Genomic DNA, 20,490 nt, shown 5'->3' on the forward strand with positions numbered 1-20,490 from the left:
GTCACTATTGGGCAAGGTCAATGTTCTTAAAGGAAAACTCCAATATTTTGGGAAATTAGCTTATTTAACATCTTCCCTGGAGTTAGACAAGAAGATACATACCTTTTTTGTCTCTGTGCATGCATTAGGCTTAGGGAACAGCCGCTCCGTTAGCGTAGCTTAGCTTCATTCCTGGAAGTTGGTCAGAGTTGTAGCCTGACGTTCCCTACAGTGCCCTACAGTCACGAAATACACTCCAAATACAACTCCAAAACGTTCCTGTAAACATGTTGTGACCTATGTATTTACCACGTGGAGAAATAAAAAAATAATTGAATTCGACAATTACGTTTTCTAAGCAAATATACTCGGAATTTCTTTTTGCCAAACCACTCGTCTCTGGGCGCAGTCAGTGATTTCAACGTGTCGCTGTGTTTGTTGACACTCATTCATTCAAAGGATCCGAACCGATTGAAGTTTATGGATACCATGACTTAAAATCCTCTTACCTTGACGATTAAAAGCCTCCCCAATTTAGAAAACAGTATTCCAATGGCTGGTCTTGATAGGCTGCTAGCTAACGGAGCTAACCAACAAACACAGAACCGGGCGGACACAAAATCAAATATAATGACTTCCTTTCTGGGGGGTTTCAAAATAAAAGAGCGACGTCTATAGCAGCGGAATACGTTTATTTTGTACATTATCTAACGTTAACACGAACCTAAACTAACTTTAGGTTAGTTGTAACGTTAGTTTAGGTTCGTGTTAACGTTAGATAATGTACAAAATAAACATATTCCGCTGCTATAGACGTCGCTCTTTTATTTTGAAACCCCCCAGAAAGGAAGTAATTGCTCTCGTTATTTACTTTAGTGTCCGTCCGGTTCTGTGTTTGTTGGTTAGCTCCGTTAGCTAGCAGCCTATCAAGACCAGCCATTGGAATACTGTTTTCTAAATTGGGGAGGCTTTTAATCGTCAAGGTAAGAGGATTTTAAGTCATGGTATCCATAAACTTCAATCGGTTCGGATCCTTTGAATGAAGAATGTCAACAAACACGGCGACACGTTGAAATCACTGACTGCGCCCAGAGACGAGTGGTTAGGCAAAAAATTGTTCCGAGTATATTTGCTTAGAAAACGTAATACTGGTAGTCTAATTCAATTATTTTTTTATTTCTCCATGTGGTAAATACACAGGTCACAACATGTTTACAGGAACGTTTTGGAGTTGTATTTGGAATGTATTTCGTGACTGTAGGGCACTGTAGGGAATGTCAGGCTACAACCCTGACCCACTTCCAGGGATGAAGCTAAGCTACGCTAACGGAGCGGCTGTTCCCTAAGCCTAATGCATGCACAGAGACAAAAAAGTATGCATCTTCTTGTCTAACTCCAGGGAAGATGTTAAATAAGCTAATTTCCAAAAGTGTTGCAGTTTTCCTTTAAGATGAACTGCATTCCCAGAGTAAACTACCTCCTCCAGTCACTGCCGATAGCAATACCTAGCAAGTATTTCAAACAATTTTGACAGAATATGCAACACATTCCTGTGGAACGGTAAAGACCCAGGATGCGTATTGGTAAACTACAACAGCCTGTGGACAGAGGTGGTCTGGGTCTCCCCAAATTATTACTCATCATTACGCTTACAGTTTCAGGCATATGACACAGTGGGCCCTGCCCCCTGAGAGAGCGCCTCCATGGTACATAATGGAACAGTCGGTATATACACTGCTGCCCCCACTGTCGTATATCACAGCTAAATTACCACCAACTGCTCGAACTCACCCTATTATCTCTCACTTACAGGCCGTATGGAAGAAAGTATCCCGCATCTTCCATATTAATCCAAATTTAAGCCTATCAGCAGGTATATGGGCTAACCCCAAACTGTGTATAGGCAGATCCCCCTTTATGTGGAAGGAATGGATAGACAAAGGCATCCTCACCCTGGGGGACCTCTATGAAGACGATGCATTAAAATCCTTTGAAAAACTGGTCCAACAATCAATTTGAGATATTTACAATTGAGGCATCTTCTCATAAGCATATTTGGCTCTCCAGAGACTGTAGCAGAGTAGCCTATTGGCACTGCCCCTTTAAGGCAGGCAGTCTAATTGCCATATAGGACTCAGCTGAGTTGATTGCAGCATGGGCAGCAGAGCAGAGTGAAGCAGAGCAAGTGGAGCAGCACAAGGACGCAGAGCAGGAGAGAGGATTGAAGTCAGAGCAAGGGAAATACTGAGAAGAAAATGTGAGTTAAGAAGGCAAAGAACAAGTCGATTTGGAGGAAACGGTGACAGACTCCTCATGTATCCTGTGGCCTACAACATGGCCGATCAAAGAGAGTATCACCTGTAAAGAGAGGACACCAGTGCTGGCAAGTTAACCCCTTCCATGAACCGTCTCTTCAAACCACCAACTATCCCGGACTTGACCACCTTCACTCAAGATCTTCAGTGTACCTGGTCTACCAGCTTCCCCCTACCAATCTCCAAGCTGTCCTCAGCCACCACTTCAGCCTACCCCAGCCTGCTACCCCCACAAACACACAATCACTGAGCACACACACAATCTGGACTGTTTTTGTTTTACTTATTACCATTTTTCACTTGTATTCTATGTATCTGTTTTGCACTTGATTATTTTGAATACAGTATATATTATTTCCCTGCCTCTTATTTCAAACCTTGTCACATGCTGTTTTTTGTAGTGGAGGTTTAATTTCTTTTAATCAAAAACTATTGGTATCGGATCGGTATCGGCCGATATGGCTCATGACGATCGGTGATCGGTATCGGTGGCAAAAAACGTGATCGGGGCATCCCTACCGGTAACAACAGTAAGCTTTAATTTTGCTTATTTAATTTATTGACAGGTTTTAGCCTGTCTGGCGCCCAATGCACCACTAACATTTACACTTTGATTATATTGGGCTGACCACCGCTACAAGACCCTCCCCCAGGGTACAGCTCTGCTTAAGAAGATTTTTGCTATTTCTGGGTTGGGACATGAGGCCTCTGTCTATTACTCCATGTTTATCGACAGGGAGGACAGTGGGATCTCCTCTGCTCTCAAAATAGTCTGGGAAAAGGACTTGGGGGTCACATTTTGAGGAGGAGGACTGGGATATAATCTTGGGGATCCCCAAACAGGTGTCCAGGGATATTAGAACAAGGTTAATACAATTCAAGATCTTCCACCGCTTCTATTGGACCCCCTCTAGAATGTATAGACTGGGCCTGAAAGCGAATCCAGACTGCTGGAAATGCCAGGCAGGGGAGGGGGACCTAGTCCATGCACTTTGGTCATGTCCGAAAATCAGAGATTTCTGGAGTAACATCCATGACTACATCACAGAGGTCACAGGGAATCAGTATGAGTTCTGCTCGCGTGAACGCTTAAGGTAACTAACTTGCGTTCAGCGTTTCTCTGATTGGCCATTTGGCCACGTGACCGCGCGCTAGCACGCCCCCTTATCCACGCCTGCCGCTCTGTGTTGCAGCGCGCGGCAGAGGTCCCTGTGTGTTCTCGCCTTCCTCAATTTATACGCATGGAAGTATTGACTACGCCGTAACGAATCATTAAAAAATATACCGTTAACTGGAATATGTTGTGCCTTTACACATATGTTGGATTATGTAATTGGTTTGTCATGACAAACAAATAAAAAAAATCGCGATTTTTACACGGTGGCTACAACAACACACAGTGACTGCATGTAGTCACTGTGTGTTGTTGTAGCCACCTCCTCAGAGGCAGGAATACTAAGCTCCCCCTTAAGCTCCAGGAGAGAGGAGAGGCTGAAAACCCGCAGTTCTTGCCCGACTGATGGGAGCCGAATCCCGGATCCGATTTGTCTGATGAATACCCCCAAAACATGGAGGTCCCGAATGCATGGAAGTATTGATTGCGCCGTAACGAATCATTAAAAAAAGATACCGTTAACTGGAATATGTTGTGCCTTTACACATATGTTGGATTATGTAATTGGTTTGTCATGACAAACAAATAAAAAAATCGCGATTTTTACACAGTGGCTACAACAACACACAGTGACTGCATGTAGTCACTGTGTGTTGTTGTAGCCACCTCCTCAAAGGCAGGAATACTAAGCTCCCCCTTAAGCTCCAGGAGAGAGGAGAGAGGCTGAAAACCTGCAGTTCTTGCCCGACTGATGGGAGCCGAATCCCGGATCCGATTTGTCTGATGAATACCCCCAAAACATGGAGGTCCCGAATGCATGGAAGTATTGATTGCGCCGTAACGAATCATTAAAAAAAGATACAGTTAACTGGAATATGTTGTGCCTTTACACATATGTTGGATTATGTAATTGGTTTGTCATGACAAACAAATAAAAAAAATCGCGATTTACCCGGTGGCTACAACAACACAGTGACTACATAAATCGCGATATTTTCGTTACGGCGTAGTCAATACTTCCATGCGTATAAATTGAGGAAGGCGAAAACACACAGGGACCTCTGCCGCGCGCTGCAATACACAGAGCAGCAGGCGTGGATAAGGGGGCGTGCTAGCGTGCTGTCACGTGGGCGTCGTGGCCAATCAGAGAAACGCTGAACGAAACGCTGAACGCAAGTTAGTTACCTTAAGTGTTCACGCGTTCTGATCTGGTTTATATATCCTGGGGGATCCCTGCAGTCTTAGCCATATCGCAAAGCCCCTAGCTGATTGGATACAAACTAGCATTATAATAGGCAGACGGATAATAATGAGAGGCTGGAGGGCACCAGAAGGTCCATCATTTCGAGAGTGGAGTGGCGAACTGGGTAGGCAAAGCCCCTAGCTGATTGGATACAAACTAGCATTATAATAGGCAGACAGATAATAATGAGAGGCTGGAGGGCACCAGAAGGTCCATCATTTCGAGAGTGGAGTGGCGAACTGGGTAGGGTAGCTGCCTATGAGAAGATATATTTTAGTTTAGTAGAGAAAGGAGAAAAATACATTAGCAAATGGGGGAAATATCTGGAATTTCACTCATTATAACTGGGTTGGTGGACCTACTTGCCTAAGACAGCGGTGGTGCAGCATATGATTATCTCTGGTACAACTGTTAGCAAATAGGCTTTGGAGGCGTAAAAGTGGCGAAGGTACAGTTATTGTGGATCACACTGGACCTGTGAGAGTGGAGGGTACGGTTCAGGTTCAGGAATAAGGAAACTTAGGTGAAAAAATACCTGACAAATGTATGTATATGTCGACATGATGGGTTCTTTGTATTAACGTAGTTTTATTTTCTGTTTAATGTAGTCGATTTCTTAGGCTACGTTTAGACGAGCGTTTTGTGAACAGAAACCGCAAAAGTCATCTTGCGGTTTCACTTTTAATTTTACGTTTAGACGAGCGTTTTGGGGTGGAATTCTCCGTGCAGACGACGCTGTAACGACGGACCCCCGCTGTCACACGATTGGCGCATGTCACATGACGTGCTGTGAAGACCCGCCCTACTCTGCCTCTGATTCGCAGACTGTGGATGGGGAATGTGATTGGACAGATTCTTGTGTATTTAAAAGTACTGCCAATGTAGCCTTCAGGTGATCTCCGTTGATAGTCAGACATACTTGCTTTGTTTACGTCTCGGCTACTGGCGCATACCTGCTACCTGTGACGTAAGCAGTACGCGCGACCAGAGCCGTCATCGTTTTAACAGATTTATACGGTTTAACAGTTTAGACGAGAGCGCAAAGCTTTTGCGTTTCTAGGAATTCCACCCTGGAAGGTAGTCTCACTTTTTTGCGGTTTCACCCCGTAAAAACGCTGTTTCCGTATAAACGAAAGGCACATCCGTAAAAATATTTGTGCGGATTCACCTGCTAGCGTTTCCGTCTAAACGGGGCCTTAGTTTTGTGTTTTTTGTGGGGTGGTGTCATTGTAGTCTTGATGTTAGTGGTCTAGATGTGTGTGTTGTCTTTCAGGACCGACCCAACCTATGTTGATTCACATGTTATGTCATTACTTTGTGTTGTTCTGATGTCCTGTGTGTGCAAAAAGAAAAAACTTCAATAAAGTATAAGTCATAAAAAAATATATATCACGATAATTATTGTTATCGTTTTATCGCCCAGCCCTATTTTGACACATGATGTCGTCCACCCAGGGTCCGTTGCATGCCCCCCGCCACCTGCTCCGTGTCTTCATGCTTCCAACTCTATCTCCTCCTGCATACTGTTATGACCCTTGGGTCATTTATTGTGGAAAATGTATTGTGTCAGTTTAACCTGCTCCCTTTCCTCCCCAGTGTGAGCAATTGGTGTGTGTGTGTATATGTGGTCCGATTGGCCGGAGGCTTGATTCACAGAGGAGCCGATTGGTCCAGCGAGCAGATTTAAACTCCAGCTGTCAAGTCCTCCACTCCCAACAATATGATTTGTGTTTTGATCTTGTAGTGCTGATTTTGTAATATTGTGTGATGCTGGTGACTAAGCCATGCCTTTCATTTTCAAGTATTAAGTGATCTGTGCTGAAAGGTTATAGCGGTAGTATAGAGTATGTATTTGTCTCTTTAAAACATACTGTATGTAAATAACCTTTCTAGTAATTGTATATAATCTGTCTATTAATTTCAAATAGTCAAGTAGCAGCCAGTTAGAGGGAGAAGCCATGTTTTCTTTTGTATATATATTTTTTTTATTTTTATTATTATTATTATGTTTTCTATTTAGAAGTTTGTAGGGGCTAGATTTTGTATTTCTGTATACTTATAGCACATACATAAATAAGCCTGGTCTCTTTTGAAAGATAACATTCTGAAGTTTTTGATACAATAAAGAAAGATCACTTTTAGTGCTAATAAAATAGAGTAACATAGGTCTGAACTTGAATTGTAGAAAAACGTGTTACTCACGTATTTCTGTAGTAGTTGCAACATAATATAGTATTTCCAGTATTTGGAAACATCCGTTCAGAAATGAGTGATTAGGAGCGATTTTGGTAAACTGTAAAAAAAGATTTTTTAAAAGCTCTCCAGTAAACCATTTCCTCATTGCCTTCAATTCATTCGGCGGCACGTGGGGCATCATTGGAAACCCACACTCATTGGCTACAACCCTGTCCAATAATTTTCAAGATCGCCAAATGATTGACGGAGCTAGAGCCCCGGGAGTCGGGGGTAGTAATAGGAAAAAATAAAAGCTCTGCCGTGTACTTTGGCTCACGCCTCACATACCAGCATGTAACTTGAGAACCGCTGAACGGATTTTGTCGCCTAAAAGGGCAATCGACAGGCAACAAATAGGGCTTTAATTCTATATATATATTGTATAAAAGAAATAGAGACCCGAGCCGCTAGAGGTCGACAAAGTGGCGTGTCACGCCGGTGGGCAAATCGTCCTCAAGAGGTGCCGGGCCGGGTTGCTGCCAGTTAAGAGGTTAAGTTATGGTTGTTTTGTTTGGGCACCGCTCTGCTCTGAAGTTTAAAAAGATAAATCAATAAACTGCTGTGGTTGGCTATAGTGGAGGAAATATACGACATGGAACATTTTACACATGTTGAGGGAAATTTGGGGGGAAATGGGGGGGGGGATAAAAATTAAGTTAAGGACACTACAAATTGGGAGGGATGGAATTCAAACATGATGTTACATTATAAATAATCAATAAACTGCTACTTTGACCTTTTGGTTTCATGGCTGTCCTTGGGAGTTGGAAGAGTGGGGGCCCGGGGGCCCAGGTTCCCCTCGGCCAGGGCCGTAACAATACACGCAGACGATACCACGTCCAGGCCACTCCTCATTTCCATTCGTCATTATCGGGGGGGCCATCCCAACGAGACCCATGCAGGACGGCTGGATTAAACAAAGGGCCCTCGGATCTCTCTAAAATTAGGATCCCGCTGACATGTTTTTACGTTCCGCCATCAATCTGTAAACTGAGAGTTTAACTACGACGTCTCAAAGGATTACCTCGGGAGCCGCGGCGCGGAGTCTCCACGCGCTTTATATTCATGCCGCCGCCGCCGCTGTCGTAAAAACTGAAAATGAGGCTGGCCCAGGAAAACCAGGCTGGGCTCTTGAGGCCTGCATCGACTCCCGTGTTATGACTGTAGAAAGCGTTCCCTCAAGGAGAGCAAATGATGAAAGGAGATCGTTTTCTTGGCACCGTTATATTCTTCGATCACTATGAACACGTCAGTGAGGTGACGGCTTATTCACCGTCTCCTCACCACTTATTCACTGGGTAAAACAGAGTCCATTCTCTTTGGATCAAATGACAAACTCAGCAAGGCCAACGGCTTCTCTGTTACAGTGGGTGACAATATTGTTACAAGGAAAGATGAAATTACATACCTGGGTTCCATCCTAGAGGCAAATCTTTCCTGTGACAAAAAGTCAACCAACGAACTAGATTCTTGTACCGGATCTCCTCTCTGGTAAACAAGAATACCCTGAAGAAGACTAACAGGAGCACTCGTTCAAGGGTACTACGATTATACTTGCACCTCATGGTACCAAAGCACCTCAAAGGCACTAAAAACAAGATTACAAACATCACAAAACAAACTGGTCAGACTACTGCTTGACCTTACTCCTAAAACCCACCTCACCCCTGCCCATTTTGACAACCTAGGATGGCTTAGAGTAGACGACAGAGTACAGCAACTTGCAATGGGCCTGGTCTACAAGATACACTACACCACTAAGATACCCATGTACATGTCAAAATACTTCCCAAAGGTCAGTGAATACCACAACCACAACACCAGAGGGAGCTCCACAAATCATGTTCAACGCAGCATCGGCTCAAACAAGGGACTAAACACGTTTAGCAATTATGCCACAACAATGTGGAACGCCCTACCCACAGCCGTAAAAGAATGTGAATCCCTACCCACCTTCAAAACCACTCTCAAAGAGCACCTACGGGAGGCTGCAATTCGAAACTGGCCCCGGTAAATGTCCAAACCCCCCCCCCCCCAACCAACCCCCTCCAATGTACAGTTTCTTCCCCCTCAAATGTATATATTCTCTTTTAAAAACTCTGTCTCTTTTTTTTTTAATTGATCTTTTCCCCCCTCCTTTTTCCTCAGATTTTTCTTCCATCTCAATGTTAGTCGTTATGCCAATTCCCAATCCCCTTCCTGGTCGCTGCACACTTATCCCCCACAGTCAGTCTGGGAGAGTGGAGGCTATCACGTGCTTCCTCCGACACACGTCTAGCCAATCAACCGCTTCTTTTCACCTGGCAGCGCGGACTCTCACTGAGAGGGTGTAACGTGTGGAAGGATCACACTACCCCCCTTAGATCCTATCCGCGCTGAGCAGGCTCCCCGACCGAACTGTAGGAGTCGCTGTTTACAACGACCCGGACCCACCCCGCCAGCTTTCCCACCCTCTAATACTGCCAATTGTATTAGTGTGAACGGCCAGCCAAGCTGGTGACAACGTCGAACAGGCGAATCCAGCGTCTCCGGTGTTGGTGACGAACGCAATCTCTGCTACGCCACCTGACCGCCTAGAAACTCTGTCTCTTAAACAGTACTGTATATTTGTATATCTTGTATGTCATAAATGTCTAGATGTAACAGTACTGTATATCTGTATGTCGTGTATGTCATAAATGTTATGATGAATTGAAAATGGGGGACCCTGATGTAAACAAGACGAAAGTCTTTCTCTGGTCTGCATCCCCTTAACAATTGTGTGTATTGAGCCGTACTGTATTGTACCCATTCTGCAATCTGTTAATAAAGTTTTAAATCAATCAATCAATCACGTCATAGATTTCAAAACAAGAACTACCGCAGGTAGAAACAGACAAGAGTAGCTACTTACAGTTCAAGTGTAATTTTATCCATATGTTTAAGTTATTTGAAGTCTCCTTAATTAACAATGCTTCATATTACTGTGTTGGTCGTGGCAGCGTAATGGTGATGATAATTAAACCGGCTATTCGTTTGTGTAGTTATCACCATCCAACTTAGATAATAGCAAGATGATACAATCACTGCGGGAAGACAGATGCAATTAAGTAATAACAGTCAAGGTCTGGCTATGGCTTGGTTTAGATTTATAAGTGCTTTCAAATACAGTATGCCATACAAGCATGGAAGACTTCATAGCTATTTTAGGAATCTGCCTCATGTTGCTCCACAAAGCCACAAGCAAATAACATTAACTATGTAGGCTATCACATGTGTAAATGGCCTGCATTATGCATTTATCCAAAGCACTTTACAACTTATGCCTCACATTCACACACCGATGGCGGAGGCAACCATGCAAGGTGCCAACCTGCTCATCGGGAACAGTTAGGGGTTAAGTAGTCTGGATCAGCACCATGGGACTGGGGGTACAAGCACGGCATTGGCCGACTATTTCAGTCGGAATTCTCCTCCCTTTCCGCTATCTGTGACACTATTTTGCAAGGGCACCGTTGCTGCTCAGCGCCGCCCATGATGATTGTGATTGGTTTAAAGAAATACAAACAAGCCAGAGTGTTTTTCCCCCTATAGCTGAATGATAATAGGTTCAGCCAGACCTCTCTCTGGCACTGGTACAGCGCTAACGTAGTGTGGAGAGAGGTCTGGCTACGCAAGACTAGGGGTTAAGTGTCTTGCTCAAGGACACTTCGACACGCTGCCAGGAGAACCGGGGGGAGGCTAATGAAAGGAGTGAGAGAGGGTGCACACGCACAACAATTCCAATTCAAATAGCCTCCCTAGGTTAGCTTAGCTACTATTTCATGGGTTTAGAAGTCAAGCAGATGAGTGTTTGTGGTCACTTCCCTGGCTGTTGGCCACAAGTGGTTGGAAAATAGATAACAGGAGCGGCTGGGTAGTGTCGAATACTAAGCACTAGCCTACCACTGCAGAGACCAGGGTTCAATTCCCGGCAGCGGTACCTCCGGCGCGGTCAGTCGTCCCTATGAACACAATTGGCAGTGTTCGCGATTGGGGTATGAGACCTGGTCGTTGCAATAGTGACTCCTACTGGTCACCGCCTGTTCAGCAAGGAGGGGATCTTGGGGAGATGGCATGCACCTCCGTGCGTGTTATGTCCTCCCAGTGAAACTCCCCACTGTCAGGTGAAAAGAAACGGCTCCACATGTATCGGAGAAGGTGTGTGGTAGTCTACTCTACACCCTCCCTAGACCGACAGTAGGGTAACGTGTTGTAGTCTACACCCTCCCTAGACCGATAGTAGGGTAATGACCAGGAGTAAATAGGCAACGACTAAATTGAGGGATGTGAGAAAAGGCAAAAAAATGAAATAGATAACAGATGAAACAGAGTTCAGTGGCTACATTAGATGCCAGCTAAACGTGAGACGCTTACCTTTCTGCTCGCCAATGTTAATCTATCTGGGGTCGTCTGCTCTATCTCAAACCAAGCTCCATCAAGACGATTTAGCTACCAACCTTGACCCAGATTCCCTCTTCCGCCTGGGAAAGAGTGCTGCAGTGCCTGCCGTGCCTGGAGGTGTTTTCTGTCCCTTCTGAGATAATGATGTCCTAACTGTTGTGCTAAAATGTTGGCTACCGGTATGTTGATTTCATTCACTTTCTCTCACCACCTCTGTCACTCATCAGTCATGACAACTATGTGATCTACTCAGAAGAGAAGGCGTAGTTCTCTGCTCCCCCCCAACCCCCACCCTGCCGCTTGATTTGAAAAACCAGCTCTCGGCGTTGCTACCGGCTTGGCTGGTCGTTCATACTAACACAATTGGCAGTGTTAGGGGTGGGAAAGCCGGTGGGTGGGGATCGGACGTTGTGGACAGAGACTCCTACAGGTCGGTTGGTGCGCCTGTACAGCAGAATCAGGAAGCAACGGGGGCAGCGTGAGCCTCCCACGTCCCACGCGTTACTCCTCGCCACTGAGAGATCGCGCTGTACAGGTGAAAAAGATGCGACAGCGGCCTCCTCATGTACTGGAGGGGACACGTGATGCAAGGCTTCGTCCATATTGCAGCCGACCAGTGGGAGGCATGGTCTAGCAACGTTCGAGACAGGGGAGGGGAGAATTGAAGGGAGAATTGGCGAGGCGAAATTGGGATGGGAGAAAAAATTTAAAAATGAGGAGAAAAAGTGGATAAAAAAAAAGTGTGCTAGTGTGGTGTGTAAAGTCACTTAACACATTGGGTGCTAACGAGGAATGACGAATTATCGCTTGGTTGCCACCACTCTAATCAATGAGAGGACGAGCACATTTGCGAATGCTTAAACTATATCTTAAATTATGGCTATGGGTGGTGCGGCTGGGTGGCGCAGCGGACATTGTGCTCGTCACCAACACAAAAGACACCGGGTTCAAATCCGGCTGTCGGCGTTGCCTCCGGCTTGGGCCGGCCGCCATACTGGCTCAATTGGCAGAGTCAGCGGGTGGAAGTTGATGGGTGGTAATCTGGACGTTGTGGACAGCGACTCCTACAGGTCGGTTAGGGGACGCCAGCACAGCAGAGACAGGAAATAGTGGAGATAGTGTGAGCCTCCCACACGTTACACCTCGCCAATGAGAGTCAGCGCTGGCAGGTGAAAAGATGTGACAGGCTGCCTCCTCGTGTACCGGAGGGGACACGTGATGCAAGGCTTCTATCCTCCCTACGACCGACCTGTGGGGGGCATATGCGAGCAACGTTCAAGACAAGGGAGTGGAGAATTGGAAACAGTGAAATTGGGATGGGAGAAAAAAAATTAAAACAAGGAGAAAAAGTGGATCAAAAATATTTTTTTGGCTATGGGTCTAATACACCCATCGCTTATCAATGACTTGCTTGCAGTCAACATGTACGAAATGGATAGTTTCTTTATCAGTACATTTCCGTTTTATACCGTTTTGAATACGAGTATAGTTTTGGACATTTCTAGAAAGAAAAAAAGATTCTGCAGTAATAGCCATTTACTGGAATACACACAACACGTTGTCATTTTCCGGCTGATTTATGAATCGTTTTCAAATAAACGCTAGATTATCGATAGTATATGTGTACCGTACTTTTCGGACTATAAGCCGCGGCTTTTTTCCTCATTTTTCGACCCTGCGGCTTATATAACGGTGCGGCTTATATGTGGACAAAACCCGAAAATCGAAATATTGCTTTTTTTACTGCATTGAAATGTTATTTATCTGTTCCCTTATTTGCTAAACTTAATACAACTTGTAAATGAGTTAATGTTATTTGTCCGACAGTATCGTGTCCCAATGGGAGTCATTCTCTGTAGAGGTGGGAACTTAAAGCTCAATATAAGAACGGCCATGCACCACCACTCACAGAATAGAGAAAGAGCAATCAATCTGTCAATCCTTTCCGTGGCCGGGTGAGGTTTCCCGTGTTGAGTCAAATTAAGCCGCAGGCTCCACTCCTTACATATGGTAATTAAACATTAAAACACATGCGGCTTATAGTCCAGTGCGGCTTATATATGTACACATCATTCAATTTAGCTGCTGCGGCTTATAGTCGGGTGCGGCTTATAGTGCGAAAAGTACGGTACTTATGCACGCTAGAGAAGCGGGCTGAAAAATCGATTATCTATGCCGTGCCTGGCACTAACGTTACGCACACACTGTACACACACAGGAGACACATTGTGAACGCTGTGAAAAAAACTCTGATTAACGCAATACTGGTAAAAGAAAGTCCTTACCTCAGATCAGATGTTCTGCAAAAATATTAATCCAATTCCTGATCGCCATTCCAAATATCGATCGCGTTTATTGATCCAACGTTGTACCTCGAAACACATAAATCGACGTTTCTTCCAGTGCCCTCAGTGGATGCATTAGTCTCAGGTTACATGCCTCAGAAGTAAAATGTGGAGCCCGGAGTTTTTTTTTCTGATGCATTCCCATCGACTCCATTCCAATGGGTGCAATACCATCCGGGAGACGATAGGGGGCGGTATTTCCCCTTTTCGAGCTCAGAGCCATTCCCAATGATAACGTGAGGCTGGATGGATGAAAAATGAATAGATATCGCTAATAAAAGAAATAACGATTAAATAACAAGATTTCTCGTCATTGGCACACAACGCATGGCGGCCAACAACGAGATTTCTCGTCATTGGCACCCAATGTGTTAAGGTGCTTTTGTGTATATGCTCATTTACAATATTGAAATCGACATTCCTGATATTTCTATGGCATATGTCGGTTTCGTCAATGAGGTGGGTTTTCAGTGAGTCACAGCGCCTCCTATCAATCTTCACTGCAGAATAACGTATCTAAAGTTAGCGTGTCGTAACCTGTGTGTATGTGTGTGTACTAGGGTTGGGTACCGTTCACATTTGAACCGATACCGCTACCTGTGAATCGATACCGGTACCCAATGGTAAATGTTTGGGTATTTTAGTCTCTAAAAATGGAATCTACCTACCTGAGTTGTAAAACATTTTTCCAAACTTCTAATTATTTATTATCATTATTATTTATTTAGAACAATGTTAATATATATATAATATTGCAGCGAGTGTTGTCTGCATCTAGCTTTGTAAAGTGTAACCACACTTGCGACCGTTTTCGGCTTGCCATTGCCCCGACTGCTTTGTTGTTGAATCAAGTCAAATCCTAGGTAAGCTTGTATTGTGTGCGTGAACGTTGACGTGAACTAGTGCACTGCAACCTTGCCCAGGCCCGACGGGGCCCGGCCCAGCCCGGCGGGTTCGGGCTGGGTAGGGCTTTTTTTTTTAATAAATAATTCGGGCTCGGCCGGGCCCGGGCACCGCCGTTTTTTTTTTTTTTAGTTTAATTTTTTTTTGCGTTTTTTTGCGTTTTTTTTTTTATATACCGGTAACTAGGGTTATAGGATAACCTTCGTTTTTAAGATTCGTTTTAGCTTTTGCACCAAGCTGTCATCAGAGAAACATTTGGATGTAATTACCGCAGCGCGCAGGGAGAACTCAGGCCGGGGACAACTCGATTGGTTGTGTTGGAATATAGCCAGTTGGCGAACGTTTTATTTGTACTTGGATCATGTAGCCGGTTGAAGTTTTGTTAAAGTTGTTCAACGCGTTGCTGACGTCGTGGTGAGTGATGTTTATTATTTGCTGGGTCGCTCGCTACCTGTTTTGTTGTGCTTTTCATTATTGCTCTGCTCGAAATCTGATTTCTGTTTGTTTGTATATAGTGACTGAGTAGGCTATTGTGTGTCGTGTGTGTGTGTACTATGTGTCAAAGAAGATTCTATAGCCTTCAATACGTTTTACGAGGCTGCTCTATAAGAGAGCACTGGGAGGGAGGCATAAATGCTTCTTAGTTTTCAGCGTGATATGCGTTATTTAGGCAGACCTATTGGACATTTTCGTTTTTGTTTATTTATTAAGTTAATATATAAAGTGTTTAGAATATTTAAAACAAATACACAAAAAATTATATTTGAATAATAATAATAATAATTTTGTTTCTGGTTTTCACGCGGGCTAGGGCATAAAATATTATTTACAGTCGGGCTTATTTTCGGGCAGGGCCTGAAGTTCACGGGCTCGGGCAGGGCTCGGGCTTTATTTCAAGGCCCTTGCAGACCACTAACGTGAACGTGCGGCACACTTCATAGGTTTCGTTCCGCGGTAAACGAAACGGTGACGTCATTGGACTTAAAAAATATATTTAATTTAAAAAATAATTGCATTACCGAAATGTGGCACCGGTGGATCTCACGTGAATCGGTACTACCGACGTGATTCGGTCGATACCTTTAAAAGTACCGGATTCGGTACCCATCCCTAGTGTGTACACAACCAGCGCTCTACTGACCTGACTTTGGGCACCATGAGCCGATGCTGCACCATGAGCGTGTGGCAGATGGAGGCCATCATGGTGAAGACCTCCTCGCTGGCCGAGTCCCTCCACACCAGGTTGAGCAGCGCGTTCGTCTGCTGCTTGGTGTCCAGCCGGTGGACGCACTCCTCTGTGATCAGCTGCACCGAGATCCGGCTGTTGTCCTGACAACACAAATGGGAGTGGCCGTGGACAGTGTTAAGACGGGGTATCTGTAGGTTTCAATTTAAGTTAAATTGAAGGCTTTTTAAGATCTTTTTAATGCCACTTAACACATCCAGTGCCGTTCAGCAGAGGGCGCTGTGGGCCGTGAGTGCCAGCGCTTTGTTCAATGGGGATAAATGCCGGTGTTTGCAGCGCTAAACCTATATTAAATATTATAGCTATGGATCTAATAACACAGTCGATTGTCAGTGAGTTTCTTCCGGTCAACCTGCAAAAAACAGATAATTTTTTCATCCATACATTTCCGTTTTATACCGTGGTGAATATGAGTATAGTTTTAGAGCGATTCTGTGTAATCCCGGGAAACGACGCCAAACAGCGTTTTACTGCATTTCATTATAAATCGTGCCATTTCTCACCTGGATCAATCTGAAATCAACGCTAGATTATCGGTATTATGTTTCATCATGCATGCAAGAAAGGGTGGGGGGGGGGGGCTCCCGTAGCTCACCGCATATATCGCCGCTATTTCTGCGTCGGGGAAAACCGGGCTCGTCACGGATCAGGGGGACACGAGTTCGATTCCCGGACTCGCCGTCATTTCTCAGAATGTCTTCCCCTGCTCTACATCCCATTTTCAACCTGTTTCTGTCGGTCATGCTTGACCAGAAAAGCGATAAACGCTAAAAAATAAAGTTTAAAAAAAAAAAAAAAAGTGGGGGGGAGGTTGCACAGGCTGCCTGATGAATTATCAATAGAGTTAGCGAATAAAAGAAATAACGATCCAGAAACGTGTTAACACGTTAACGGAACGGTCGGGCCTCAGAAACGTGTTAACACGTTAACGGCACTCAAAGGGTTAACAGTTTCAGTGGCAAAAACAAGATATTACGTTTTTGCTCGACAAGCGCTGAGTGCCAAAAACGAGAGATTACGTTTTTTGGATAGTTTGATCTTTTTACTTTGATCCCCGCTCTACAGACTTGCCCGGAGCGATCTGCATCATTTTGGCACATCCCCACACACTAGAATGCGATCACTTGGAATTATAAGGTAAGGTAAGGTAAGGTACATTCTATGTCTATTTTACCTAATCTGAAACGTGTTTTTCTAACGATCACAGTTCTGTGTTTCACCGGACGGAAAACTGCTCGGCAAACACGACCACAGTTTTGAGTTAAAACGACCCCCCCCCCCTTGATGATTTTGTGAAGGTACATACAATGGGGGAAATAAGTATTGAACACATCAACATTTTGTCCCGTAAATGTATTTCCAATCTGGCCATTCAAGTGAATTTTTCACCAGACTTTGGTATTAACTCAGGAAATACAGACAAAAAAAATAATAAAGTGGGATGACATAGGAAAAAAGTATTGAACACACTAACTGAAATTAATTCAATACTTAGTGGAGAAGCCTTTGTTTGTAATGACAGCTTCAAAACGCTTTCTGTATGATGCAACTAATCGACCGCAGTATTCAGGTGTGATTTTGGCCCATTCCTCTACAACACAGATTGTCTTTAAATCTTGAAGATTGTGGGGGGCCCTCTTGTGAATCTGGATCTTCAGATGCTTCCACAAATGGTCAATTGGGTTTAAGTCAGGTGATTGACTGGGCCATTCCAACAAGTTGATTTTCTTTCTCTTAAATCAACTGCGAGTTTCCTTTGCTGTATGCTTTGGATCGTTGTCCTGGAAGGTCCACTCACGTGGCATCCTGGTGAATGGCAGCAGGAATCTCTCTGTACATGGCTCCATTCATTGTTCCTTCAATGATATGAAGTCTGCCAGTACCAGGCGGCTAAGTGGCGCAGTGGGCAAGGCGCTCGCCACTAATGCAGGAGATGCTGGGTTCGAGCCCAGCTCTCGGCATTGCTACCAGCTTGGCTGGTCGTTCATACTAATACAATTGGCAGTATTAGGGAATGGGAAGCTGGTGGGTGGGGATCGGACGTTGTGGACAGCGACTCCTACAGGTCGGTTGGTGCGCCTGCGCAGCAGAATCAGGAAGCAACGAGGGCGGCGTGTCACTCCCACGCAGACCCTCGCCGCTGAGAGATCGCGCTGTTCAGGTGAAAAGATGCGACAGCTGCCTCCTCGTGTACCGGAGGGGACACGTGATGCAAGGCTTGGTCCACATTGCAGCCGACCTGTGGGAGGCATGGTCTAACAGCGTTCGAGACAGGGGAGGGTAGAATTGGACAATACGAAATTGGGATGGGAGAAAAATAGAATGGAGAAAAAGTAGATAAAAAAAATAAGTCTGCCAGTACCACGAGAGGAGAAGCAGCCCCACACCATGATACTTCCACCTCCAAACTTCACTGTTGGTATAGTGCTTTTCGGGTAATGTGCACTGCCATTTCTCCTCCAAACATGGTGTGTTGTGTGACAGCCAAAAAGTTTAATTTTTGTCTCATCTACCAGTAGTTCACTGGCTTGTCCAAATGTTGTTTGGCAAATTTTAAACAAGCTTCAACATGTATTTTTTTTCAGTGGTGGAGTCTTGTGGGCTGAGCGTGCACAGAGGCCATGGCGGTGGAGTGCATTGCCTATTGTCCTTTCTGTCCCAGTTGTACCGGCTGCCTCTAAGTCTTTCTGGAGCTCTTTCCTAGAGGACCACCTGTGCGTGGCTGGTTGATGGAGTGATGTTGCTTCCACTTATGGATAATGCCCCCAATGGTGCTTACTGGAAGATTCAGAAGTTGTGAAATATGTCTTCAGCCAATTCCATTTTCATGATTTGCAACAATCTGTTTGTGAAGGTATTGAGAGCTCTTTGCTTTTACCCATTATTAGATGTTTCTTGTGTGGCACCTTGGTCACAAAAAAACTTTTATATATATATTGTATATATTCTAACCCAGTTTACAGTATTAGCACAGATAGGAGGTAGAGTTGCCTCCTAATTAGTTTTGGTTTTCAGCTAGTTCCTTGCCTTTCCTTGCTGGTCATTTTTCTTAGTGTGTCCAATACTTTTTTCCTGTTTCATTCCACTTTATTACATATAACTTTATTTACTTATGGACTTTACTTTCTTGTCTGGATTCTTTGAGTTAATACCAAAGTCTGGTGCAAATTTCACTTGAATACGCTCATTGGAAATACATTTACTGGACAAAATGTTGATGTGTTCAATACTTATTTCCCCCACTGTATATACATGTCATATACCTTTGATTTGGGATTATTTGGGGTTTCAGGAGATCAGCCAGAACGGTTTGGGCTTATTGCACATCACGTTTTATCTCCCGATCTATGAAAAAAGACTGGATTATCTTGGAAATGTGTGATGTTCAGCGTGTAATAAACTACAACCTACAGCGTAGGGGCTGGGCGATATGGCCAAAAACGTTATTGCGATAAAATAAAATAATTTTCATATCACTCGATATCGATAATTATCGTCGATATACATGAAATAATTATTTCTGTCAAGTTTAATTAACTTCTTATGCCGGGCACCGGCGGGCTATTAATAGATTTTTTGCTGCGGTAGAACGAAGACGTCACTACGAGACGAGTTGGAGAGCCGTCGCGTGTCGAGCCAACCTTTTGAGAAGCTTTGTGGTCCCGGCTTGAATTCTCCATGAATGTGTCCATATAAATCCATTTAGTTAGATCCAACTGTACTGTCTGAATTAATGTTTCTTGTGATTATGGGTGATTTCCGACCGCCAAAACAACTGAATGTCTCGTCTCGAGTTAATGTCGTCATCAGTCCACGCACCTTCTTCTAACAAAGCAGACACTAGCGTTTGTTGCTGCGAGGTACTTGCAGGTAGGTAGGTAGTTGCATCAGTTCCAGGCGCAACACGAACTTCAATGGTTCTTGTTCGTGGCTGTCGGCTAACGCCACCACTCCTTTCCGACTGAATGCGTTTGCATTCAGTGTACTCTAATGAGTGATAAACTTTTAGTTGTGTTCCCCGTTTTTGTTAGCACCGGTCGTCGACACAGTTTGCAGCGAACGCTGCTCTGATTTTTGTCCGACTTTAAAAAGCCAAAATGTGTCCATACTGCCGATGTCAAAACACCTTTCTTATTAACAATTTCCTCTACATTTGAGGCCGTAGGCGTAGGGTTGTCATCTCCTTCGCTGTCGCCATCTCCTTCACTGGAATTTTCATGCATTTTCCTAACTAAAGTTGCTAAACTAATCTCCTCGGAAATCGAAAGCAAAACAGTAGCACATCTGGAGCTGTGGTGCGTAAGCGCGTCATCACGTAACGTAGCTCTATTCCTGATTGGTTGTTAGTGCGTGTGCTGATATCCAAGCTTGGAAAATCGATATATCGAAACTTTGCGACCACGTTTCATGTTTATTTCGAGGAAATAATCTATTGCGATAATTATCGTTATCGTTTTATCGCCCAGACCTACTACAGCGTGTGGAAACAAACTATTGCTCCCATGTTGCACTACAAGTAATGTTTGTCAAAATGAGCCACACCATGTCTCCACAGCTATAATACAAAACACACACACAGCGTCGCAAACATAGTGAAACGACCGCGGAAAGGAAAGGACTATAAAGCTGGCATTCTAGGGGTAAAGATAAGCGATACGCGTGGCACCCAAAGTGTTAAGAGCTCAATT

General features: G+C 44.4%; 1 protein-coding gene across 1 annotated transcript in view; it reads right to left on the bottom strand.

The window, feature by feature from the left end:
• Positions 1-20,490, bottom strand: part of ube3c (ubiquitin protein ligase E3C) — a gene marked incomplete at its 3' end in the record, with an annotated part of 124,468 nt that overhangs the window by 83,792 nt on the left and 20,186 nt on the right. Inside the window, exon 11 of the mRNA XM_084325633.1 lies at positions 15,698-15,885. Within this exon, the coding sequence (XP_084181759.1) occupies positions 15,698-15,885 (188 nt within the window). The remainder of the gene's footprint in view (positions 1-15,697; positions 15,886-20,490) is intronic.

The sequence above is a fragment of the Notolepis coatsorum genome (assembly GCF_963971535.1).
Source record: "Notolepis coatsorum genome assembly, chromosome: 12".
In the NCBI taxonomy this organism is placed as follows: Eukaryota; Metazoa; Chordata; class Actinopteri; order Aulopiformes; family Paralepididae; genus Notolepis; species Notolepis coatsorum.